Source organism: Daphnia carinata, chromosome 3, assembly GCF_022539665.2.
Source record: "Daphnia carinata strain CSIRO-1 chromosome 3, CSIRO_AGI_Dcar_HiC_V3, whole genome shotgun sequence".
NCBI classification, from domain to species: Eukaryota; Metazoa; Arthropoda; class Branchiopoda; order Diplostraca; family Daphniidae; genus Daphnia; species Daphnia carinata.
The window spans coordinates 6,607,275-6,634,297 of record NC_081333.1 but is presented as its reverse complement, the minus strand read 5'-3'; the positions used below and the strand labels follow the sequence as shown (position 1 = coordinate 6,634,297).

Sequence of the window (27,023 nt, the reverse complement as noted above, 5' to 3'; positions counted from 1 at the left end):
TTCCATGCCATCAAGTCCGTGGCAAAAATCACAATTTTCAAAACACATGGGTGCAATGTTCCTTACAATCCCCATTTTTGTTTTTCTGATTAGTAGGGGTTCCAATTTTCCATTTGAACATTTCCTAAGCTATAGTATTTGAAAACATAGTTTTTTACATCAATACTCCATATCGGGATATCATTTGTCCAGTTTTATAAAACTTTTTCTACATGTGGAAATGCGGTTTTAGACTGGGAAATAATAAAGGCCAACAAAACGGAACGTATAAAGAAGTATCAGTATTAAATGATTATTTGCGCTGCAATCGTTGAACATCAGCTTTAATGAAGAAGATATTCATTTGCTCTAAAAATTTTAGAACACTTTGATTTACAGCAGCGAGAAAACAAAAATTAACAAAAACGTTAAAAAAATATTTATTGTAACTGTTTTACAATTCCTTTTACTCTTTAAGTATTCACCACATAAAAGTTACTCATTATTTGTATATAACTAACTGAAAGCGAAATGATTTGGGTTGTAATAAATGCTTAATGTACTTGTAGCAGTTTCAGTACGATATATGTTGCGACAGTATTCAGATCAATGTTTATTTGGAGAAATCGAGTAAGAACGGCTGTAGAGTTCGATTGCTCCACAAGCAGCATCCGTAAGATTGTTCCAAACGTGTTGTTCTAAATCCTGCTTGCGGATATTTTCCTCCGAAATGAAGACAATGCCTATCGATTCGTCGGCCTCCGCCTGGCAGTTTTTTGAATATAGCTCTTCTACTTCCTCCGACGTCAAAGAGCACCTGAAAAAGGTTAAGCGCCGTGTATTGTTAAAACTGAAAAGAAGACATTGCTAAGTAAAACACTCACCATACAAGGAATTCCGCGCTTGGGCGTCCAGAGCGTTCTAGGCTACGAATTACTCCTAAAAGTACAGGATCTTTTATTGTTTCCATCGGCAAATTGACTTCATCGCGAACTTCATGTATCACAGAATCGAAGATTTCATCTCGAATTCGACGTAAATTTTCTGGCTTCCGGCATTCTTCTTCTGTCCAAGATTGTATAGCTAACGAAATATTATCAGGTTCAGGATGACCGCCTGGCCTGTCTAGCTTTCCTTTGTCTTCTCCGGTCCACATTGCCCGTTTCAAGAAAAGGAATTTATCATCTGCAGTAAGCAAAAGACATCCTACGCCCAACGGATCAGCTAAACACGACCGACCATTTTTGAAGCACTTTATTCCATGCACTACCAGTTCTTTCCCAAATGGATGACAATTTGTTCCTATTAATTCCATGTATGTGGTAAGACCCAGATTAATAACAACCTGGTGATCATTGTAAATTGCAATACTGTCAAATCTAAATTTAGATTTATTGTACAGCCTGTTGTTTTCTTGGCATTTCTCATCCCATATTAACTTGATAGATTTTTCTATCCATGCATCAGATTTGTTACTAAAGCTATCAGAAAAATTTATTTGAATTTGGCTTCTGAGGAGAGGTATTTTGTGACAAGCCAAGTCTATTATTTCAACCCCTTCTGTTCCATTTCGTGTTTTGAATGCTCTTTCATCCATTTATTGTTATTGAGATGTATTATTCTTTTAAAAAGAGCTTTACCTTTAGCATTCAATAAATGGATATAGAACTCTGTGGATGAAAGCAATATTATATTTTGTGACTTCTTTAATGTTAAAAACTTGCACTTACCTGGAGTTGAATTGGTACATAAAATCTCTTAAGATGGCAAATTTGCCATTGACATCTAACAGGAAGGATATGGAGAATAATTCGTCACAATTAAATTACAGATGTTCTGTACCATTGGGTAACTTACATTGTCATCAGGTTCTTACTTGGTCATAGACCCCTGTGACGTTCCCACTTCCCAGTTTTTAATTTCCAAACCTTTCTCTTACTTCCTCCAGTATAGTCTCAACTTTTGACACCGAGTATATCGTGAACTTGGAACGTGGAACGGTATGTCGTGGAAATCTTCGTGGAAATAGGACGGAATGGAGGGGGAATGTGCCGGCGTACAGGATGCACCGAGGAATTCGGATAAAAGGAAACCGATAAATTCAAGGAATATAAGTCAGATAATATAATTTTTCGTTTACTATAGTTTAGCCATAAAAAATATAAAGTTTATGAAAACTTTACCAATTCTTCTGTCAGCCTTAGTTTAAGTTTCGTAATCGGTTATTGCTAGACATGGACGTTTAAGTGATGCGTTTAGATAACATTTTTATTCAAACGGCAAATTTTATTTTATACCGCTGTGCATGTGCATAGCGCTATTTGAACACATTGAAGAAACTAAAAAATGGGATGCTGTTTTCGGTTTTGCCTCCATCGCTATTTTGCTTCTACTTCGGGTATAAGCATTGCGAAAGATACTTCAACCTATTGATTCACATCTTTTTTCCCGTAAGATAGGTCCTTGATCAAGTCAAAGTGAGTGAAGAAGGAGAAAGAAAGCGATGGCAAAATTGGGTCAAAAAGACATGTTGGCTGATTTCGGTCTCGCGTAACGCTATCGTCATCAACGCCGCTTCCATTTTGGCTTACGCTCTGCGTGAACCTGGCCAGAATAGCTATCCTTTCACCGTAACCGGTAATGCACGCACATCCCAATATGTTTTTAGTTAAACGAATCCCCTGCAAAAACAAAACCAATACTATTTCGCCATTCAAAAATAACGCATTTTGTTAAACGTGCCGCAGCTTTTAGTCGGCAAAATTTTCCTTAAATATCTAACGTTTGTATATTTAGGTGAGATTCCTAGCGGATTCCTTCCTTTCTGAGCGCCGCCCTTTTCGTTTGAGGCAGAGGGGAAGAAATGCTCTTTCGTGGACAATTGCAAAAATCTAGGCTCTTCGCTCTACATTTCTCCGTTGGTCGCCGTAATTGAATCGATGTTGGTCACCATAATTGAATCGATTGCAATTGCCAAATCATTATGTAGGGTATATCAAAGCCACTGCCATACGGAGATGATGTTCTATTATTTTTTTTTTTATCATGTCTTGGATTACGTGGAATTGAAAATGGATAGCTAAAAGGAGTCGCATTGATGTCAGTCAAGAGATGATCGCCATCGGGACTAGCAACATTTTAGGATCGTTTGCGTCATCGTATCCACTGACGGGCGCATTCTCACGCACTGTCGTCAATGCCGCCAGCAGCGTCCGGACGCCTTTTGGCAGACTCTACACTGGTAACTGAAAACTTACCTCGTCATTGAGGGTATTTATTTTAAAGAAAAATATGTTCGGTTTTATTCAGGTGCTCTTGTTCTTTTGTATTCCGAATGAAAGAGAAACGTACAATACCTCTCTTCGCTATCCTTTCAAATTAGATATCTGTTTTCTCTATCCGTCAAAAACCGTCAAAAATTTACATTCGGATTCATCAGTACGAAGCTAAAGAACGAAACTCTCAAGCAATGAATGGTGAAAACAAAAAGTAGGTAGAAAAAAAACTGCGATTAATTATACAAACCTTACGTGAAACCGTTAATTAACTAGTGATTGGTTAACAAGAAATAAGTTAGATATGTTACCAACATTTATAAAGGGGAGGGGGAGAAGGCAAAAAAAAATGTTGTCACGTTCTTGCGTCCGACCATAGCTAGTGGCTAAGGTTAAGAATAAAAATGAAAGGGGAGAGAAGGCACATATGTATGCAAGTTGATGAGAAACAACATCACGAAGAACATGGAATACCCGAAAGCAAGCCTTGGAAAAACAACCCCGCCGCCCTATGTTCAGATGTTTAAGGGCATGTGACGTAGCTGCCATTTTTTTAGTGCAATATGGTAATTTGAAGATCAATACTAAATATCACCAGGTGTCGGATGTGTTAGCTGCGGGAATTCTGTTGAAGTAGAAAAAAAATTTATGATTATTAATTTTTATTATTGGCAATAAAAAAATAAAAAATGAAAACCATAAAGAAAACAAACCGAAATTTGAAATGTGTTGCGTGCAGGAAGGACGATGGTTTCTAAGGATTAGGGGATCCAAGGATGAAGGATGGAGATCCAAAGGATCAGGGGTATGGGAAAAAAAGATCGAAAATATTAGTTGATAGGTTCGATGTAGTTTGCCGGTACCGTTCCAGAATTGCCTGTCCTCAGAACTGTGCCCATCATCCAACCCTCATCGATCGGTTTGCAATCGACGATAATATCGCCATCGCGGAAAGAAAAATTTCGTCATCATCGGCATCGTAGTCATACATGCCTCGGTACGATCACTGAATTATGAAATAAGGCAAAATTTTTAAATTAAATGCAATATTAAAAATGATAATTAGAATATCACCCCTGAGCTATGGGGCTGTGTATTAGCAGCCTGATGGCAACCGGCTGAAATTCCGGCCGACACCGGATAGCCATTCTGTTGCGTCGCAGTTTGTTGATGCCGTAAGGCCTGTTGCTGTTGCATTGCCTGTTGCTGTTGCATTCCATGTTGTTGCTGCATTGCCTGTTGTTGCTGCATTGTTTGCTGTTGTTGCATTGCTTGTCGTTGTTGCTGCAGGTGAAGAGCATGCTGCCTCTGTTGTTGCTGGGTAGTACCATTATTAGCTATCTACAGGCAAAACTGAGCCAAAGGGGAGGTGATCAACCCATTTAGCCTCAGACATTTTCATCCTCTTCCTCATCTATTTAACCGTCTGAGTGCGTCAATATCTGTCTCTGAATTTTTAGCCGCTAACTTGCCATTGAATAAACCTGTAGCCTAAAGTTGCATATAACGAATGGGTCAGACTAAAGTGGGGTATGCGGAATTTTAGCCGTGGACTGGCTCAAAAAATTTGGCAGGAATCCGCAGCCCTGTACTAAAACAGTCCGAGGTCAGTGTATTGTACAGAGATGTAGCATATCCATGTACCGAGTTGCCCGTTTGCCTCTTAACTGTCATAAAGTGCATTTTTCATCTACCCTAGAACGTACTATTCATTTGATAAATATTTTAAATCCCCTTAGGAATGCCACAAGTGCCTTAATTTTTTTGTAATATTTTTCTTTCATTGTACAAATTTTTACCTAGTGCATAATCTAATCGTGATAAAACTAACATTTTACTATTACTGCACCTCTAATATTTTCAAATAAAGCATGTTGGCTTTCAATTAAAATTAGTTTTTATTTTTATTTTTGATAATTAGTGTCACACTTGTATTGTCTGTGACAAGAAAGAATAACGCAACAAGTGATGACCTAAACTAATACAATATTTATCTAAGACAAAAAAGGGATAAAACTTTACCCTCGGAGAAGCTCTGAAGACCTCTAGGAAACACAGGGAACTCCTCCAACGGAGCTTAGTCAACTCCGTGAGCTCCTTCTCTGATGAGGACTCATTTAAAAGAGTTTCGCGGCAGCATTTTATAGCGTTGCACAAATTACACCTCTTCCGGAATGCGTATCTCCGTGTTTCCCTCTTATGGGTAGATTTCTTCTGATGACGTCTATCCTACGGCTGCAGCGTGGTCCAAGAAGCGGGTGACTCATCTCTGGGAAGAGATAACCACTCTTCCCTTTTCACCCGCGACAATATGATACTGTAATATTTTTACCTATATAATACAGTCCGCACTTTACTCTGGCCCTATAGCAAGTTACCATAAATTCACATTCTGATTGAATGGGTGGCTGGATTACATAGTTCAGGTCTCTATCTCTTCCCCATTAGAATTGATCGTCGATATCGGTATGTGTTGCAATTACAATTGCTAATTTTTTGTTATGCCTTACTTTTCTCCGCACTTAAATCAGACCACTGGTTAGTACTCCTCTTACTCTCATTGCTTTAACTCTTTCTGATCTTCTGCCCATTAGTACGTGAGAAATAAAGCTTACTTGTTTCCTAAAGGATCATCGATATTTTCCGTTTTTAATACCTACAGGTTATGGCCTAACTAGTATAGTGATTTAAGCTCATGATGGCCTGATTGGCAGCTACAAGGAGCCCACAATTTGCAGTATTTTTCCATATCTTAGATAACTATTGAAATCACATCAGTTCCCGCTAAAATATTTGTCGGCCTGCAGATCTCTGAAACCGCCGATAACGACTTTTCCTCTATTAGTCGCACTATATTCAACACATTCTTCAAAGATTCAACATAGTGAAATGTAATTAAAAAGTATCCCTTCGAATCAATATATTTACCGAAATATAAGGTAGATGTAGGTAGTTTGACGCAATATTATGGTGTCTACACCACCTGACATTGCATTCGCGGTTTATGAAGTGGCTCGCCTCTATCAATACCTGTACTCAAAAGATGTGCAGATGTACCATAAGAAATGTCTTGAACAACGGACCAGTGGCGTGTTGCAGTAACCAACAACTTTGTGTGGCCAAGGTTTCCCCTGAATTTAAATGAAGAAATAATGAAAAATCCAGAATACTTTACCTTAACAAAAAACTGGCTGCCAATTTTTCTTGTTGCATACTCGACTAGCTTTGCTTTCGTCATTTTCCCTTTTTTTCAAATTATTTGCAATACTTCGCTTGGGCTCTTCTTCAGTCGAATGCCCTCCTTTTTTCTTTAAGGGCCATTCTTTATTGTTGACGGGTAAACTTAGACGAATTGACTGTACGGCACTCTACAGTCTACATGCAGCTAGAGCGGGCATTAAAATGAAATGAGGGGTTAAAGCGATAATGAAAAAATGCGTGATGGGACCCGATAAAACTTTATTTCAACGTCGTGAAACAAATGGTACAGGTCAGGACTTGGGCAGCAGATAAATCTCAGGCAGGCCCGAGCCTCCCATAATCCTACCCGTTGAGGACAGCATTGTAGGTGGCAGCGGGTCCACCCATGAGGTGAACTTGGTGGGAACACCCATGAGGTGTTCTTGGTCCTGGGAGCGGTCAAGTAGGCCTTAATTTTCCTAAATAGTACTCCTCTATAGGCCTGTCGAGGTCCGCTAAGGATTTTATGACGTTCGGACGATTTACACAGGTAGTAATGGCACGGAGAGCAGTCCATAAAATTTGTGTGTCTGTCGGCCGCCAACGGCAGGATACATCCAGAGCAACGATGCTGGGAGAACAGGAGCTCCAGACGAAGGTTCGTGAGCATTATAAAATACCCGCATTACGCAAACCGTCGATTATATCCAACTTTCCTTCGGCGTGGCTCTTGTAATCACCGTATGACGGCGGTGTGCTTGGGCAGGACGTATTTTTGCCCATCCATTTGAGCGACTGATGTGGATACGCTGTGTTCGGTCGCCCTTTCCCGGGCTTGGCGTAGGAGAAATGTGATGAATATGTCCATTCATTAAGGTTTCCCTTCTGGATCGGAAATGAACGTGTCCGATGACGAGGTCTCGAACCCTGTTGTCTCCTCGTTGAGACGCATCACTAACCGCTGGTATACACTGCATCAATAGCCACTTTCCTCACACTTACAAGACTTGCACCAAGGCTTGATTTAAACGACCCCTAAGGTAGAACGTGCGCTCTTCGACTGACTGTCGTCTACTGATCTTGAATGCTAAAAAGCCCTCCCCCCCCCCTAATCTAATTAAGTTGAAAAAATAGTTTTCTGGAAATTATTTACTAATGATTTCTGACTAAATTCAACATGGATTAACCCATTATATACTGCAAGCTTTACGGTAAATCTGCGACTGTAAAAATAGGGCAACGCGCGCCAAAGTGAATAAATATCGTTGTTAATGTACTTGTGCTTTCTTCCAACGTTATTCTATTCTTTGAAATCTAAACGATACATGTTCAGTTTTGTTACCCAATGCATCAAAGGTAATGTCATATATAGCAGACAACTTTACAGCTGTTGGCATATCGTTCAACGTGTAAAATATATCTCAGAAAGAATTAACATTTATTCAGTGTTTTGCATACACAGATGGTGAGTCACTTACACGAAACACTTATGTGACTAGAAACAAAACAGACAAAAGTCATGTAAATCATAGCAAAAAAGGGCAGACACAAGTACGATTGAACGGAATAAATGAGGATTTTCAACTCGCCCCTCTAACTGGCAATTGATTGAGAAATGCAAACCTCGTATCGTTAGATGGGATTTTAATTATAAAATACAAGCAAATAAATAAGGGTTAACGAAGATTGCAATGCTTGTACAATATACGAAAAGTTGAATCGCATCGCAATACAAAACAGGCAGGAAAACCTATCTTCTCTAACGTTGTTGCTGTGAAGGGCGAGGACGGGCGTGTATGATTCGACGAGTTCCATTTTCTGATGGATGGATCAGCTCACCTGATCTCAGCCAGGCTTCCTCTGTCTCTAACTGTCGCTTACGTTTGCGATCAACCTTAACAATCAAAAATAAATTTTTATTTATTTTCAAAAGCGTGCTGCTAACAACTTTGTCTTGCTTACCCAGCTGATAAGACAGGATGCTGGTATCCACAAGAGAGTTGATACAATTAGCACGGCTCCAACTAGGTTGTCTTTTAGCATTGATAAAACGCGGTTAATGTTCAGTTCCTCAACGATATCCCAAAATCGTTCCACAATATCTTGAACAGTTTTCTCACAGATCCCCTATTCCACGAAAGTCAATTAAATAATAGCAGAAATCAAAATATAATAAGGCTGTCACAGGAAGATACTTACGCTATTACAGAACCCATGAACGCATGGTGTGCCGTCAGGCAGAATATCGTGGGGCTCAAACGGAAAGCAAGTATCATTGAGGTGATAACGGCAGCAACGCTTGCATGCGTCTGCGACGGTATCACACATGCACGACTGATAGTTCTGTGTTTCGCAGAATGGCAGACAAGTTCCGTTACGACATTGACCCTTTTCTAAGCATTCGGTACCGTCTGGTTGTGGTGCCGAGGCTGGACACTCAGAACTGGTACCTGTCAATTGAAGAATAGACAAGCGTGAATCAATAGCTAAACGTCAATGCTACAAAAAGGGAAGATCCCTTTACCTGTGCACTTAGCCTCTTGTTCACAGGTGGCTCTTTGAGCCTCACGACATTTTTGGCCGGCTGGCATTAACATGCAATTTTTACACCAGGGAGAGTTTTTATCGCTGCAAACAGCATCCTGGTTGCGACATAAGTTGCAAAACTTATCGCAGCAACTGTCGTTATCCTCAGAACCCAATAGTCCGGCATCACATTCCTCTTTTCCTTCCACGCGTAAATTGCCGCAAAATGATTCTTCAGGTTCAGTGAAGCAACCGCCAGCTTTTGCAAGCAGAACAGCTCGTATAGATCTCAAAGAACAAGGCGAAAATTTCTTGAAGATCGGGAAATGAGGTGAATTATTGATTAACCGGATAACATATAGTATAAGAATTTTACCTTGTTTTTCACGTCATAACCCGAAACTGAGTAAGTGTACATCAAGTAGGAACCGCCTTGCGAAGCAGGTGGGCTACATTCGGGTAAATCCGGGTCGTGCTCTGAACCCCAGTTGTGTCCTAACTCATGAGCCGTCACTAAGTCTGCTTCTCTCGTTACCACTCGTTGGCCATAATGCGATTGCGCGAAGAGCTAAGTCCAGAGTTCAAGTAGAGTGTATAGCCACTTTTGAAATATTCTTGTAGGGATAAATTGAAACATATAATGGTAAATGAAATAAAATAGATAGAAAGAAAAGTAGAGAAGAAATTCTTTTTAAATTTTCATACTGTATATAAATTCATGTTAAAACTAACTTCTTTCAAAAAAAAGGTAGAAATTTGTTTGTTTCTAAATTTTTCCATAGAATATAGAATAAAAACTTAGGTCAATACTGAAATAAGGCAGACCACCTTTACACGGTCCCTATAGCAAACTGTACTGTTGTGCCAAACATCGTTTTATTTGTATAATTTAACTTCAAAGAAAAAAAAATTGTTCCATTATTACAAAATTCACCTAGTGTACATAGTTCACTGCTTATTTTGTGAATTTAGTCCACAGGTTTAAATTAATGAACGAATATGGCTGGAAAAATGCCAAAACTTGCAGCAGCGAGTTTTGGGCAGTTAATTTCGTGTACTAAAGGGATGCTACTGACCTATTATCATTGGAGTGGTAGGAATAGGCGGTGTCGATCACTCCCTATAGAGGTGTCACGTCCTGAAAAGCTCATGTCGTGAATGTGCCATGGACCATCTGCCATACGGTGGGCATTTGGAAATAAACATGCTGCGAGCAGCAACCTCTATAGTACATAAAGGTCCGCAAAAACGAGGGAAAAAAAAAGAAATGTGAAACTGAAGTAGGAAGAAAGTCGGTTTAGGGAGTAGCCACCCCCCGCTAAACAAGTAAATTTGACGTGAATACTGGTTGCAGTCCCGATTGCTTCGAAATTATCAACCTATGATAAGTAAAGTAGAAACGATTAGGACTGTGCGATGGTTCATGTAAATGGTCAGGTGGGACTTTCTTCTGCAATTCAGTTTCACATTTCTTTTATTTTTTCTTCAATTGCATTTGACTTGCCTTAATAGTCCGAGAGTCAAGAAAGAAAAGAAAATTCTTTTTTGCTTTCTAAAAAAGAATTTTACCGCTAAAGAGATCTGTTCTTTTTTTATATCCTTCGACAAAAGTGAAGGATCTTATGTATTTTCAACAAAATTGAAGACACGGGCGTGACAAATGAATTCATGATACGAGTAAGATCAATCTGTAAGGACAAATAAACGATACATAAAACGCGTGAAGCTTAGCCACCGATTCCACTGGGCCATACTCGTTAGAGAGACCAAAGAGCTTCACTGTTCCAGGATCTCGATTTCCGTCATCTTTATCTTTCGCAAGCGTAGGCAAGTAGATGAGAGCGTGTGTACCAGGCGGCCGTGAAAGCAGGCCTGTCCACTGGATGGCTATTACACGTTCATCAATGCCTACATGGCTGACATCGATCAAAAGGTCTTCTGACCCAGACGCTAGCATAGATCCATTGTGGCTGAAAATCAGGGTGCAGACTGGCTAATCCAACCTAAGAAAAACACCCAATATATTAACTGAATAACCTAAATCCAAAAACATTGCGTAATTTGGCCTTATCAGTACCTCGAGGAAGTGCGCAAACAAGCGATTTCATCGGCATCCCACAGCGAAACCAGGGTGTCAGCAGACCCAGTGGCGAAATACCGTCCAATCGGGTCAAATTCGATGCAAATCCAAGTTTGGCAGGGTAAGCCTGTGTTACGTGGACTGTCGTCAACTCTGGGTAACAAGACCGAGGAGACATTGGTAGTATCAATTGGGTTGAATACAAAAAGCAATTCACCATTACTCTCATATCTGGATGCAGCCTTGCCCACTCTTTAAGAAAAACAGATTGCTGGCCTTGCTTCGTTCTATTTCATTGACTTCAAATTTGAACAGATTCTCCATTCTTATTTTGAAAGTTCTGGCATCAATAAATGTGATTAGATCGTCTTTATTTCCTACAGCGATCGAATTACCACCAGGTGACGAGGTAATGTTGATATTTTCTCCTGTTGAATGAGAAATGGGAAACAAATGGGTGTGAGCTAGCATAATAAAATTTGAATTTGATAACAGAAATACCCTTGGTGTTAACTGTTGCAATGTTTTTCTTTATTCTTGCATCCTAAACTTTCATTGCTTTGTCACCACTGGCAGTGCTGAGCAAATCAGGATTGGTTTCATGCCAACATAACTGGTCAACACTATCACTGTGTCCCGAAAACGTCTGTTCCTTAATCTGAATTATAAGTTACATCTGTTAAAAGTTGAATCCTTACCTGAGACTGACGAAAATTACCCAGACCTTATAAACTTGCACCCATTACGCGTAAAACACGTTCTAAACAATGCTTGCGAAAAAGGAAAAAGCGGGGGGGGGGTATACCCGTCTCATTTTTCTCAAAATTTGCAAAATATCGACAGCGTTTGGAATTCGTCGAAACTCACACCTTATTGTCTTTGTTGAATGTCAATCTCAAAGCAGTAATTTTTTTATCTTCAGGTCAGTCGTTGATGTACTGTAACGAATAACTTTGATGTTTTATTCTCGCACTAAAGACTTTAAAAATCGGGCTTATTTTGTTGGTGGGTTTAAATTTTTGTTTACACAAGCAGGAAAAGCACACCAGCACCATCTAGTTTGACTGTTAGAAGCTCAACTTAAAAACAAAAAAAAAATCGGGCTTATTTCGCCGGGCTTAAATTTTATTTACACAACCACTAAAGGCACAGTAACGGCATCTAGTTTGAAAACTAAAACTAACTTTTTTCAAAAAAAAGGTAGAAATTTGTTTGTTTCTAAATTTTTCCATAGAATATAGAATAAAAACTTAGGTCAATACTGAAATAAGGCAGACCACCTTTACACGGTCCCATTAGCAAACTGTACTGTTGTGCCAAACATCGTTTTATTTGTATAATTTAACTTCAAAGAAAAAAAAATTGTTCCATTATTACAAAATTCACCTAGTGTACATAGTTCACTGCTTATTTTGTGAATTTAGTCCACAGGTTTAAATTAATGAACGAATATGGCTGGAAAAATGCCAAAACTTGCAGCAGCGAGTTTTGGGCAGTTAATTTCGTGTACTAAAGGGATGCTACTGACCTATTATCATTGGAGTGGTAGGAATAGGCGGTGTCGATCACTCCCTATAGAGGTGTCACGTCCTGAAAAGCTCATGTCGTGAATGTGCCATGGACCATCTGCCATACGGTGGGCATTTGGAAATAAACATGCTGCGAGCAGCAACCTCTATAGTACATAAAGGTCCGCAAAAACGAGGGAAAAAAAAAGAAATGTGAAACTGAAGTAGGAAGAAAGTCGGTTTAGGGAGTAGCCACCCCCGCTAAACAAGTAAATTTGACGTGAATACTGGTTGCAGTCCCGATTGCTTCGAAATTATCAACCTATGATAAGTAAAGTAGAAACGATTAGGACTGTGCGATGGTTCATGTAAATGGTCAGGTGGGACTTTCTTCTGCAATTCAGTTTCACATTTCTTTTATTTTTTCTTCAATTGCATTTGACTTGCCTTAATAGTCCGAGAGTCAAGAAAGAAAAGAAAATTCTTTTTTGCTTTCTAAAAAAGAATTTTACCGCTAAAGAGATCTGTTCTTTTTTTATATCCTTCGACAAAAGTGAAGGATCTTATGTATTTTCAACAAAATTGAAGACACGGGCGTGACAAATGAATTCATGATACGAGTAAGATCAATCTGTAAGGACAAATAAACGATACATAAAACGCGTGAAGCTTAGCCACCGATTCCACTGGGCCATACTCGTTAGAGAGACCAAAGAGCTTCACTGTTCCAGGATCTCGATTTCCGTCATCTTTATCTTTCGCAAGCGTAGGCAAGTAGATGAGAGCGTGTGTACCAGGCGGCCGTGAAAGCAGGCCTGTCCACTGGATGGCTATTACACGTTCATCAATGCCTACATGGCTGACATCGATCAAAAGGTCTTCTGACCCAGACGCTAGCATAGATCCATTGTGGCTGAAAATCAGGGTGCAGACTGGCTAATCCAACCTAAGAAAAACACCCAATATATTAACTGAATAACCTAAATCCAAAAACATTGCGTAATTTGGCCTTATCAGTACCTCGAGGAAGTGCGCAAACAAGCGATTTCATCGGCATCCCACAGCGAAACCAGGGTGTCAGCAGACCCAGTGGCGAAATACCGTCCAATCGGGTCAAATTCGATGCAAATCCAAGTTTGGCAGGGTAAGCCTGTGTTACGTGGACTGTCGTCAACTCTGGGTAACAAGACCGAGGAGACATTGGTAGTATCAATTGGGTTGAATACAAAAAGCAATTCACCATTACTCTCATATCTGGATGCAGCCTTGCCCACTCTTTAAGAAAAACAGATTGCTGGCCTTGCTTCGTTCTATTTCATTGACTTCAAATTTGAACAGATTCTCCATTCTTATTTTGAAAGTTCTGGCATCAATAAATGTGATTAGATCGTCTTTATTTCCTACAGCGATCGAATTACCACCAGGTGACGAGGTAATGTTGATATTTTCTCCTGTTGAATGAGAAATGGGAAACAAATGGGTGTGAGCTAGCATAATAAAATTTGAATTTGATAACAGAAATACCCTTGGTGTTAACTGTTGCAATGTTTTTCTTTATTCTTGCATCCTAAACTTTCATTGCTTTGTCACCACTGGCAGTGCTGAGCAAATCAGGATTGGTTTCATGCCAACATAACTGGTCAACACTATCACTGTGTCCCGAAAACGTCTGTTCCTTAATCTGAATTATAAGTTACATCTGTTAAAAGTTGAATCCTTACCTGAGACTGACGAAAATTACCCAGACCTTATAAACTTGCACCCATTACGCGTAAAACACGTTCTAAACTAGCCACCGATTCCACTGGGCCATACTCGTTAGAGAGACCAAAGAGCTTCACTGTTCCAGGATCTCGATTTCCGTCATCTTTATCTTTCGCAAGCGTAGGCAAATAGATGAGAGCGCATGGAAGAATTGCGTCAACAGGCCGAGGACGAAGCAATCGCAGAGGAAAGAAGACGAATCTTGGAGCAGCACACTCCGCTTTTGATTGGTTTCTTGCCACCTGGTCTGTTCCGGAACATGGCAGAGATGAATTCGCTACCCGAAAACATTCAGGCCCAGTTCCACCGGCACGTTATGATTCAAGACGATCCAGATTTATGGTAAAATGGCAACTATTCTGCTTTACTTTCCAGAAAATACCAATGTCTATGTGATAGTTTCTTGGTTTTCACCGTTCCGCTCACCATTTGCCTCAGTTAAAAGCTTTTCTTAGTATATTTTGAATTATTGAGTTTTATTTACCTATCTTCGCAAAGTTGTAGTCTTTCTTAGATCGTCTTCGTGCGCGTTCGTTGGTCCTGATGCTTTTCCATAGTCCACTAAACCTATAGCAGTTTTAACGTTGTGGCAAAGTTACTTTTGTTATTTGCCAGACAAACATCATACAATGCTTGTCTGATTCTATTCAGTCGTTTTGCGTTTGGTATGTGGAATATTTTACAACAAATTGTACAATGCTTTCACATATGTGAAGGATTTGAATTGATATGATATTTTTATGGTATACAATACAATAAACTAAAACATCAATCAATCACAATTCAAAGTAACCGTCTTGTTCTGTTCGATGGTGTAAAAATATAAAGAAGATTTTACTGGAATCCTTAATCCTGTGTCAATTGCAAGATAACTAGATATTTTAGATCTTCCTTTATTAGCTAAATATTTTGTACTTAATTTTGGTAATTTTCTAAATTAGCTTTAGAGTACAGTCACTCATAAACGAAAAAGGCTACTAGTATAAAAACTTATTATGAGGAAAAAATTATCATTAGAACATATAATAATTTCGTCTCTTGCACGTTCAACCATACATCACAAGATTCACAACTGTCATGAATGCCAATTTAAATTTTATTAACTATTTAGTTTAACCCAGACCTGCCGTAATCGCGATTGAAAATTAATTGCGATTGCGATTTCGATTAAAATTTTAATCGGCGATCAAATTATTTTAAAATAATCGAAATCGGTGATTTCGATTAAACATTTTTATTTAAACGGGGCGATTATTTTTACGATTATTTAGCGACATCTGTGAACGGTAGATGAGACTACATGAAAGTCTACTCATAGCTTTGTCACTTTTGTAGCAGACGGTTTTTTTGAAATTTTCACTTGTTTAAATTTTTTTAATTGAAACAATGGCAAGTTATTTTCTTACTGCTAGATGGCGCTCAAAAATAATCGGAAAAAACAATTGCTAAGAAATTTAATCGACAATCAAATTTTTTATTAGACGAATGATTGCCGATCATTTTTTTTGCGATTATCGACGGCTACCGATAATCGCTCAAGAAATAATCGGACGGCAAGTCTGGTTTAACCTATGTGGTAAAAAAATACTTAGTACTTAATAAAAATGTTAGCAGAGGTAGCAGACGGTATGTACAGTACAAACCTCAGCAGACGATATTTATCAAAACAAGAAATTTAAAAGCAGGGTACCGTTTCCAGATCGCAAGAAACGGGACGCGCATGCGCAAAGTTGCAATTGAAAGAAGATCTCAGGTTTCGCATGTTACCCCAAACCCAGCCCTATTAGGGATGTGTTAAATGATCTATTCTGTTTTTGCTTTTCAGAAAAGTTGGCTGAAAATGATTGCACAACACGCCTAAAAATGGGAACATTAATAATCCCTGTTAATTTTGCAGCAAACAATGATATGAAAATATACGTATGTCGAAAACCCACGATTGGACTTGTGATTAGACAAGATATTCGCCCTTTTCCGTAAACGCTGCAATAATAATTAAAATTGATGATGTTTCTTATTTTCCTCTTGACGAGCTTTCATACGAAAATCCAAGATGGGAAAAAGCAGAGATATTCATCAAGTTGCTACCACTGCAAGCGACCACCGCACTATCCGTACGGAAGTACCTGAAGCGCAAACTAAAAACGCGCCTACAACCAAACCCATACCGGTTTTACCAGAAGTAAGTAGTGGCAACGTCATCTACGTAGTCGAAGCCTTATATTTTTGTATCACCTATCATGTTATGTGACTCCGGCCGTTCGCCGCTTCTTGTGTCAAAAAGGTCTTCTTTCATCAACTTTAATTAACTACGACCATACTGATCTAATGGCGAAACTTAGGTACCACAACAATATCGACAGAGATTTTCTTGACAACCCCCTCAGCTACACCGAAATCTGCAGCGCGATCTATGCGCGGAACGAGATTTGCCACATCGACCTACCTGCGGTGAAAATTAACTGGTCACAAAATTTTTGAAATTTTGATGAAAGTTTGCCAAAGTGTAGGTGATGGGCGTAGTGCCGCTGACGTGGAGACTATTTACGGGCGCATCATAAGCGGATATTATCAACATGCCATTAATGATAAGCCATTTCTCCTTACTAAGGCCACCTACGATGAACGTGGTGCATTCGGCCTTAGCTTCATCCTATATTACTGTGTTGTAAGACACGTGGGACCTGCTCTTCTTAGGTTTTTCACTTATGCAAACTATCGTGCAACATCAACGAGCCATGATGCCTTCGCCAACTTGAAGTTTATGATCTGTGAGCAAAGAAAACATAAAAATTATCTCCGAAACCGTGCTTCTCCTAGGGCTAACGCGCTACTGCTAAAGACTGCTTTTGAGGCTAGAAACTCAACTTGCCATGGGAAGTTTGCGGAAGTTTTTGATCATTGGGAAAAGTACTTAGTCATGGATAAATCTATTGAAAACCATAAACGAAAAAGCCAGAGCCCAAAAAATTTAAGATGTCCTAAATGCCATTGCTGTGTTTGAAAAATTCGTGAAAGAGATTCAGTTCGATTTGATTCTCTACCGAATCTAAGGCAACATTTTTTAAACCAAAACTTAAAATACAACTTTAAAGTTGTAATTCATTCAAAAAACAATTGTCGCAGGTTCTGTCCTCAAATACAGATTTCTTTGTACTACCCTGTTTATTCTTTAAATTCATCTAAATAGTTAAGTGATTAGTTTATGTATTAAATAATAGTTATAAGTAATTAGTTACTGGTGAGTTGACTGATAAGTGCATCCGACAAACCGGAATCGCCGCTGGAAACTAGAAGCTTCAAAGCTGCAAGTATGCTTCAGGTGGAGTGGATGGTATAATTAAACCGGTAAGATGAAGACATAGGCTGTAATACCATAAATCCGCGGTGTCTGGAATACGTTCTGATGGTCGGGCGTCCAGCAATTGTTGGACAAGGCTTAACAATTGGAATTTAATCTGGAAACATTTCAATTTTTCTTTCATATGAGTTGAGATATTAGCTAGTTGTCTTGGATGTTTCGTTACGAGTTCTTCGTCGAACGTTATCATCAAATCAATACAGGCAGCCAAAACAGGGATATCGAGTGAAGCTATGACGTTACCAGCGAACAAGATCATGTAGATGTTGCTCATGAGAATTATTTAGCGTAGCTATTTGGTAATTTCCCATTTTCAGCAACGTAATGGTCAAGCGCGAATAGTGGCGCATTTGTTCTTGAGCACGATTGCAACAGATTAATTTTCCTATCAGGGTGCTCTCGGCAGAATGTTATGACTTCATCCAAAAACATAGAAATTACTCTTTTGTTTGGTGTTCAAGAGCTTCCAGTAGACAATCAAACCTATGGAAACAGTCAAGTTGCACGGAGCGCTCCTTGTGCCAGATAACTAGCATAGGACGATAAAATCATTGTTCAAAAAAAACATGACCCAGGTTGAAGGAGTTCTTCGGTCGGTTTTTCGAAAAAGATAGGTCCATCGTCTACTATTTCTGTTTTCATGTTGACGTTGAGATTATCGGAATGCACTTCTTGATTCAATGGGTCGAGCCCACTTGGTCGTGGAAATTTTCTCTTTGGATATTCCGACCATAAAATCTTCTTCGCAGCTACATTTTACGTCTCAGACAACAGGGGCATCCCATTCGTTGGTTTGCCTACAAAAAGAAAGGTGATTAAAGCGTAAAACCAACGAATAATGATTTAATGAAATTATTAACCTTGCCCATGCGGTAGTGGCAGACAACAAGGCAACAGACAAAAAGGCGATCAGGGCCTCATGGACTCGGTTCTAGCAAAATACTATGTAATCTTCAACCATATAATACTATATTCAACTTTCAACTATAGAATTTGTCAAGTATGTAATTGAGGGAAGCAACGTAGAAGGATTACCACAAAGAAGATCGGAGATCATCACCCTCGAACTGCTGCTCATTCCTGTCATTTGACTAGAGGCATTTGACACGAAAATTGTGTAGCAAAACAATTTGCTCCTGTCCAGTGCGTTTTCGAATGAGCATAATTGATTTTCTCGAGTCACTTTGATAGTGCCACCTGCACCTTGAAACGGAACCTACATGGCACGACGGGCTCCTCAGTACGTCTGCAGAACTTCCTACTTTCTTCCTTAGTCTTCTCTGTAACCGTCCTAAATGCCTCTTAGAACCTTCTTTTTGGTCGCCTGGTAGCTGCCTGACAGGCTCTTCAATCTCTCTTACAACATCCTCAGCTAGTACCTAGAACCTCCCATGATGAAAAACATTGTGTTATATTTGTCTTCGATATACCCAGCGGCTTTATATAAGTTTTAATTTGAATTCCATTTGAATGTAATTAAAACCTAAAAGCAATATTAAACGACAACTATATATTGGATATTGTATAGTCAATTTCAAAAACTTTATCTTTTATTGGGTTTGAGGGTGAAATAGGACTGAACCGAAATAGGAATGGGAAAAATATGACTGAATAATAAATAATTTATGTCAGTCCTATTTTTCCAAGGCATTAGTCCTATTTCAATTCAGAGATAGTCCTATTTTCTAAAATATTTCCAATTGGAACCATGAGCCTCCAATCCGGTAAACTATATTGCGTGAAAGCGTCGGATCATATCCATTTTCCTTTTTAAAATACCGATGGTGTTCACTCATTACTTAAATGGTTCACAAAACCTTATCTTCTTATGCTATTTTAATGAAAATTACAGGGGAACATGAACTATGTTGTATTTAATAGAGTTCATTTAACAAAATACTATTAGAGCAAAATCAGAAATATTTATTACTTATATTGCACTTTATGTGGTCATAACAAACTTTTCCAATTGCACTAATGTTTTACTATTTCATACTACTATCGTTACATAATATATTAGCTCTTACATATTCTGATTTTGCTCTAATAGTATTTAATTAATTATTTATTAAATACCATGAAATTACATGTCCAGTTACGGAGGAGGTGCAATATGTTAGTTTATAGGCATTTTTAGGTTTTTAGGATGATTGAAATCGGTCTCTTATTTCACTTATTGTAGTGCTCGACCTCTATCTTATTGAAATAGTTTTATTTTTTGTGTTTTTAGTTATTTCCTTTGGTTGCCCTTATTAGTTTATTAACGTTAGCGATTAATTTTTGCAACCCACACATTGTCTTTGTAATTCGTGTCAAAAACAGCTGCCTTAATAATTTATCAATTAACATTTAACAATTTTACGTCATTTTATATATTTCTTTGAAACAGCCAAATGTTTTTGTGATACTTTAAAACTCTCGAGTCTTACTTTCATGGAGGGATCTCCTCAAGCATTCCTGAGCATATCACCAACAATTTATTGAATTGAAAATATTGGCATGATTTCCTCCACAATTTTCCAGCCTCTTGTGGCCTTCCTCAGTACTTCTCAACGCTATGATTGATGCGCTGGGTAGCCTAAGAGCCTTTTAGGAGGTTCCCAGGAAGGAGATGTGCCGTATGGGAAGTTGGACAATCATAGTAGCAAAGACATCTGAAACCAAATTAATAGGATTAGGTAAGCTTCTTAATGCCAAGTTAGTGGGTTTTACTAGGAGTGTTATTCATCGGAATAGATTATCGTCCCAGTTCCAGGTTCCATATTCGTCAATTTTCGCGATCGCACACTTAATCCCTGCACTTGTTCTCGGCTAAGTATTAATTGCCTTAGTGCAGGATCAGTTATAACGGGAATGGTTTGGTTGTGGTATTTAGCAAAGGGAGAATTCTCCATCACTTTTATATCAATTGCAGATTCTTTCCCACAGCCCTTTCAGGTTCAGAACAGGTTCTGAAACTGATTTCAGTTTCATCACCCAATTGTTTGATTGGCGGTGAAATAGGACTGGAATTAGTCCTTTTTCATTTACTTTGTTCCGCTAGGAACGATGAGCCTTCAATCCGGTTGGCAACTTATTGCGTAAGGGCATCGGCTTGTATCCATTTCCCTTTTTAAAAAACCGATGGTGTTAATTCATTAGTTAAATGGTTCACAAAACTCTTTTTTGTCCTATTTTTATTTAAATTGCAGGAGAACATGAACTATTTTGTATTTAATAGAATTAATTTAACAAAATTCTATTAGACATACTACAGAAATATTTATTACTTATGTTGCACTTTATGTGGTCATAACGAACTTTTCCAATTATAATAATGTTTACTATTTCATACAACTATCTTTACATTATATTCAGCTCTTACATATTCTGATTTTGCTCTAATAGTATTTAATTAATATTATGTATTAGATTCAACATAATTCATGTTCCCCAGCAATTTAAATTAAAATAGGATAAAAGATAAATGTTTTTGTGAACCATTTAATTAATGAGTTAACGCCATGGGTTTTTTAAAAGGAAAATGGATATAAGCAGACGCTCCTACCAGATTGGAGGCTCATCGTTCCTATTGGATCAAGGTAAATTAAATAGCACTATTTCTAAGGAGAAATAAGACTAATGCCGAGGAGAAATAGGACTGATGTCATGAAGAAAGAGGACTGTCCTTAAAGTTTTAAAAGTCAGTCCTATTTCTCCAAGACTGATTTCTCCGGTAGAAATAGGACTGGAAGTTTTCAATCCTATTTCTCCAGTCCTATTTCGTTTCAGTCCTATTTCACCGGCTACCGATTATTTGCCTCACACTGAATGAAATGTAAATATCTTTTTAATGTTATGTTTGTTTTTCACTAATGTTTTTAGTATCTTTCTGTCACACGACTCTGTGGCTGCTCTCTGCCTCTCAAACACAATATTGACTGTGTGAAATCTCACCAAAAAACAGGTAGTCATCCAAGCACGTTTAGAATTCGACTGTCTCTGTCCCGCATTCCCACCCACGAGACTTCCTTCTCTTAACTGCATGACTGCATAGTGGTGCGCTAGCACGGCAAACGCCATCTATCAACCACATTCCATAAGTTATCCTCAACAGTCCCCATCAGTTTCGAGTTCAAGGCCATTCGAGGACTTGCCATAAAACCGATGCAACCATAATGAGCTCAACTGCGTTTCCGAAGTTGATGGCTGAAATGTACAATTAAAAGTATTTTGCGTCAACAGTGTGTAATAAGTGTATTGTGCAACCATATGTTGAAATCCACAAAATAAATAGTTAAATTATGGATGAGTTTATTTTACTTGTGTCTGTCTGTTGAATCACTTTTTAGCCGAAATAATCCTAGTTGTTTATGTGGGGATTGGCAGGAATGAAGAATGAGGGAAGATCCTTTACAGAAAAAAAGGTGGAGTAGCTAGTGTAACTTGAATCGCAACAGTTGAGTTGCCCGCCGTAGTGTGTGCGTAATAGGCCTCACAGGAGCCACCGAGGATTTTACCGAGTATCCCCCACCCCGGCTCTCAGCAGTTATCTGACCCAGATGGATCTGTAACCTAGCGGATTAGATATATTGGATCTCTTCTAACGGATGGTCCTCTTCTTTTCTTCTTCTTCTTTCGTTGCTCCAACGTGTACAACTTTTTCCAGACATTTTTCGTAACACCTGAGCAGAGTTTGGGGGAGCGCGCTCTGAGCGAGAGCGAAACGCGAGCGCGCTCGCGATTTTCAGTGAGCGGCGAGCGAGAGCCGCTCAATTTTAAAAAAACGCGAGCGTGAGCTTGAGCGAAAGGCTAGTGAGCGAGCGCTCACACCGCTTACGCCATCTTTCGGCAGCAATTTAAACTGTTTTTAATATAGCAAAGAATTTGCGGGAACGACACAGTAAATGCGCAGACGACGCAAACAATTCTTTCAGTTTAACATTGTTTAGAGAGTGGGCAAGTACAATCTTTGGTTTTTTTTGCATGATTTAAAATCTTTAAATAATAAGATGTAATATTAATTTTTTGTTTGTTTTTCCAAAGATTGCGGTATTTATTATGGCTTCCAATTCAAGTAATATTCACGATGGAGAAGACCGAGACGAAGACTATGAAAAAGAAATTTATGTTACTTCACATTCAGATTCAGAACCTTTTGATGACTCTTTGTGATACATCGTAAGTATAGTTAACTAAGTTCCATTTGTATTGTCATTTTCATATTTTCTAATCTGCTGTAGGGTGAAGGAAAGTGAAATCAGTCAAGTTCGTGCTGATAGTGCGTCAAATAAGTCAAGAATTCAACTGCCAGCCAAGTATTTCACATTCATGCACGACCAGATAAGTGGGAAGGGATTTAAGGTTAAATGCATGTTATGCCATAAGCATAAGACCAAGTACGGAAAAAATGGAAAGGCAGAGTACTTGTCAATAACCAACAACTCGGTGTATAATGCTAAAAGGCATTTTAAGGTATATACTTTTCAAAAGTGATAGCGTAATAAGATTAATATAAGATTTACTCCCAGTTTATAATGGTTTCATGTTTATCATTCCAGACTAAACACCCTTCCCATCTCTCTGATTTCATTGCTTCGTGGAACAATAAGAGAGAGGAATCCGCATCTCAAGCGATTGGCGGTGAAATAGGACTGAAACGAAATAGGACTGGAGAAATAGGACTGAAAATTTCCAGTCCTATTTCTACCGGAGAAATAGTCCTATTTATTTTATTTTGTTCCAATAGGAACGATATGCCTCCAATCCGGTAGGCAACATTTTGCGTAAAAGCGTCGGCTTATATCCATTTCCCTTTGTAAAAAGCCGATGGTGTTAACTCATAACTTAAATGGTTTACCAAACATTTATCTTTTATCCTATTTTAATTTAAATTGCAGGGGACCATTAAATATGTTATATCTAATATAGTTCATTTAATAAAATACTACAACGGCCACACCAGAAATATTTATAAAATTTTTCTTACTTTTTAGTGCATAAATAACTTTTCCAGTTGCACTCATGTTGTACTTGCTCATACAACTATCAGCAAAGAATAACAAGCAAGTCTTATCATATCGGTAGCGCTCTAACCTGTGACACGGGTCATAAATTAATTAATTATTCTATGAAAGAATTTTTGGGAGAAAACAATTACCGGTGTTTAGGGTAATACTTCTGAAATGGCAAATAATGGTAGTTCTGACTTCCCAATTTTCACATGCGGTTTCAGCATTTCAGCCAGTCAGTATTTAGATCTTCATGGTGTAGGTTGTCGACGGTGCTTCGAATGTGCCGTGAATGTGCTGTGAATGTGCTAATCATCTGTTGTTCGTGTCCAGCGGCCTGCCCAGTTCCTGCCCAGCTGCGGATTGTTTCTAAGGAGTCGCAAACCGTAAGTACATTTTCTATTTCACTAGTGCTGGGCCGTACCGGACACATTGTATCAGGCTCGGAACGGATAGGCAACGGTTCGAGTGCTGGCATTGTTAATTTAAGTGTAAGGGCATTGAGACTTGTCACCTCAATGGGCACAGGTATCGGGATTGGTTTCACAGTGTCGTCGTGAAACCAATTGTCTGACCCAGGTCAGTGGACCTTCAGTTAAATAGATATCTTAGTCGGGACGTAGGCCGACTAGGATTAGAAATATTTGCGATAGTTATTTAATTACATCTGCAAATTATGGGTATGCTACCTAACTATACTTCACGTCACTTAATGCTTTTACTTTTTTTATTGTGTTTCAACTGCTTATGTTTTACTAATTTTTTTTCCGTCTTTTTCTTCTTTGTAGGTTTTGCGTGGCAATTTTTTTACAGTTTACTCAGGCCGGTTTAACGGTTTTTTTATTTCTTAAGTTCTTTTTTTGCCTTTTTCATTAATTTTATTTTTCTTTTTTCATAGGGAGCTCTGATCAACGAATTCTTAAACCGTTCTTCCGGACAATTGAAAGCTTTTGCTTTCTCTTATCACTCGTTTGGTAAATGGTTGGAAGGATTTAAACATGCAAGGTAAATTCATTTATAGTTATATGGAGTACATTGGTATAATTATTGCAATTTTATTTTTTTTAGAACAATCATCTTCTCGGGAATTGTGGCCACGAACACCAGTGGAAATTGCAGGCAAAGTGCTGGCAATCCACAAAGTGCCTGCGGACAGCCGTAAATATAGCACGTTCGAAATCGGTCACGATCCGCTGGACTCTAGGAAGGGGGATTATATCCTATTACAATATAAAATTTATTATTTTTACATAACAAACTATTTGTAAATGAGATAGTATCTATACCTTTATCTTCTCGAAGACAGCGCTATAGTCGGCTGCTCTTCTCCTGGTCATGCAAATCTCTTCTTTCTATTCGCCGCCGGCAACTATCTTCAACTTCCTCGGCTTTAGCACTCATAAATCTTCTTCATCAATTTTATTTCAAAGTCAATATAAATATTAACTTAATCCTTTGGCATACGTCACTTGATGAGTAATGCTATGTCATGCTCGGCCATCCACTTCGGTGGTAGAATCCTCTTCTTGGTAAAGAAGTTGGGGAATTGTTAAAATGTTCAATTACAAATAATTTATTTTTCGCCCATCTACCGTTATCTACCATCTCCTCTCTCATCCATTCTCTTGTATTTCAACAGTTCTTCTTGCTCCTGGTGAGGAACTAGCTTTTATACAGGCGAAGATTCATTAACATTCTTCTACTATTCATAGTAAGCTTAACCGCAAATGTTATTAAAAACCTCAGAAGAAATGTAACCACGGAGAATAGAGCATAGGACTACCCGTGTCACAGGTTAGAGCGCTACCGATATGGTAAGACTTGCCTGTTATTTGTTGCTGATAGTTGTATGAGCAAGTAAAACATGAGTGCAACTGGAAAAGTTATTTATGCACTAAAAAGTAAGAAAAATTTAATAAATATTTCTGGTGTGGCCGTTGTAGTATTTTATTAAATGAACTATATTAGATATAACATATTTAATGGTCCCCTGCAATTTAAATTAAAATAGGATAAAAGATAAATGTTTGGTGAACCATTTAAGTTATGAGTTAACACCATCGGCTTTTTACAAAGAAAAATGGATATATCCGCTTTTACCGGATTGGAGGCATATCGTTCCTATTGGAACAAAATAAAATAATTAGGACTATTTCTAAGGAGAAATAGGACTGATGCCGAGGAGAAATAGGACTGCTGGCATGGAGAAATAGGACTGTCCTAAAAGTTTTAAAAAGTCAGTCCTATTTCTCCCAGTCCTAGTTCTCCGGTAGAAATAGGACTGGAAATTTTCAGTCCTATTTCTCCAGTCCTATTTCGTTTCAGTCCTATTTCACCGGCTACCTCTCAAGCTACAACCACTACAACAAAGAAAATGACACAAACCAAACTGAATGATCATTTGCATTCGAGTTTCTCAAAATTTAAGCAAATAAGAGTCCAAGAAGAACTTGACGAGGCGATCTTGGTAGCAAACAATGTATTTCTTATATATTTCGAAACAGGACAATATATTTTTCATTCATTTTTTATACAGAATCATGTCATCGCAGATCTTTTGCCATTAAGCGAAATCGAAAAAGAAGGATTCCAGAAGCTTATTGGGGGATTGATTGGCCCACTTGTCATCAAAAGTCGGCGTTCGATGATGGAGATTTTAAATCAAAAATTCGCAAGAACTAAATCAAACCTTATTTCAGAACTTGAAAAGGTGGATTATGTTTCCACCACAGCTGACTGCTGGACATCCCACCGCAAGAGCTTTTTGGGAATGACGGTTCATTGGCTAGGGGAAGGAAAGGATGCGAAAGAGATTATCCGTCGAAGTGCTTGCCTTGGTGTTCGGCGACTTTATGGAGCACACACTTACGATGTGCTTGCCAAGGCAATGGCAAATCTCCATGCTGAATTCCGGATTAGCAACAAAGTAAACATCACCATTACAGACAGCGGGTCGAACTTTCTAAAAGCTTTCAAGATGTTTCCATCTAAGGAAAAGGAAGACTTACCAGGAGCTTCGTGTGAAGAAGATGACTTAATTTACGATGAAGATGACAGTGAAGACGTCATTTACGTTGATATTGGTTTGATTTTGGATCATCGCAACGACATTCCAGTGCATGTAGAAAGCGGCGAGCCCTGTGGCTTTGCGGTGTCGATGCAAGAAAGTGAGTTAAAAACAACTCAAGATGAGATGGAGTTTGAAAGCGATAGTGATATTTGCGACGTTGAAGGTAAAATTTTTCTTCCTCGTCATTTCCGCTGCACCTGTCACTCCTTAAATCTGATCGCCACAGCAGATGTCAAAAACATCACCAATCGTCAATTTACAAAATTGAAAAAAACAGTTGGATTTAAAAC

The 27,023-nt window shown here is 38.6% G+C and overlaps 2 protein-coding genes and 3 long non-coding RNA genes across 5 annotated transcripts; all 5 read right to left on the bottom strand.

Moving 5' to 3' along the window:
* Positions 1–468: 468 nt before the first annotated feature.
* LOC130685359 (uridine diphosphate glucose pyrophosphatase NUDT22-like) lies at positions 469–1,881 on the bottom strand. The gene is made up of 3 exons (XM_057508654.2): positions 1,710–1,881; positions 864–1,649; positions 469–796 (listed from the first exon to the last, which is right to left on the bottom strand). Exons 2-3 carry the CDS (start codon positions 1,574–1,576, stop codon positions 586–588), a joined length of 924 nt encoding a protein of 307 aa, XP_057364637.1. The 5' UTR covers positions 1,577–1,649; positions 1,710–1,881; the 3' UTR covers positions 469–585.
* A 1,456-nt stretch (positions 1,882–3,337) lies between these two features.
* On the bottom strand, positions 3,338–4,569 carry LOC130685387 (uncharacterized). Its single transcript, XR_008999592.2, has 3 exons — positions 4,329–4,569; positions 4,118–4,260; positions 3,338–3,879 (listed from the first exon to the last, which is right to left on the bottom strand). It is a non-coding gene; the product is annotated as an uncharacterized LOC130685387 (long non-coding RNA).
* Positions 4,570–7,853: 3,284 nt separating this feature from the next.
* On the bottom strand, positions 7,854–10,046 carry LOC130685475 (ADAM 17-like protease). Its single transcript, XM_057508772.1, is given in 7 exon segments — positions 7,854–8,328; positions 8,397–8,561; positions 8,634–8,884; positions 8,959–9,271; positions 9,337–9,513; positions 9,516–9,574; positions 10,037–10,046. Coding segments are annotated over 7 exon segments (1,110 nt in total). The 3' UTR covers positions 7,854–8,193.
* Positions 10,047–10,616: 570 nt separating this feature from the next.
* On the bottom strand, positions 10,617–11,734 carry LOC130685382 (uncharacterized). The gene is made up of 4 exons (XR_008999583.2): positions 11,542–11,734; positions 11,264–11,468; positions 11,038–11,193; positions 10,617–10,963 (listed from the first exon to the last, which is right to left on the bottom strand). It is a non-coding gene; the product is annotated as an uncharacterized LOC130685382 (long non-coding RNA).
* A 1,413-nt stretch (positions 11,735–13,147) lies between these two features.
* Positions 13,148–14,263, bottom strand: LOC130685383 (uncharacterized). The gene is made up of 4 exons (XR_008999585.2): positions 14,073–14,263; positions 13,795–13,999; positions 13,569–13,724; positions 13,148–13,494 (listed from the first exon to the last, which is right to left on the bottom strand). It is a non-coding gene; the product is annotated as an uncharacterized LOC130685383 (long non-coding RNA).
* Between the last annotated feature and the right edge of the window lie 12,760 nt (positions 14,264–27,023).

Bases quoted from the DNA above. Each gene is read 5' to 3' on its own strand.
- LOC130685359 (XM_057508654.2), bottom strand. From the start codon at position 1,576: ATGGATGAAAGAGCATTCAAAACACGAAATGGAACAGAAGGGGTTGAA. The intron at 797-863 runs GTGAGTGTTTTA...AACCTTTTTCAG, and splicing joins AGCGCGGAATTCCTTGTATG to GTGCTCTTTGACGTCGGAGG.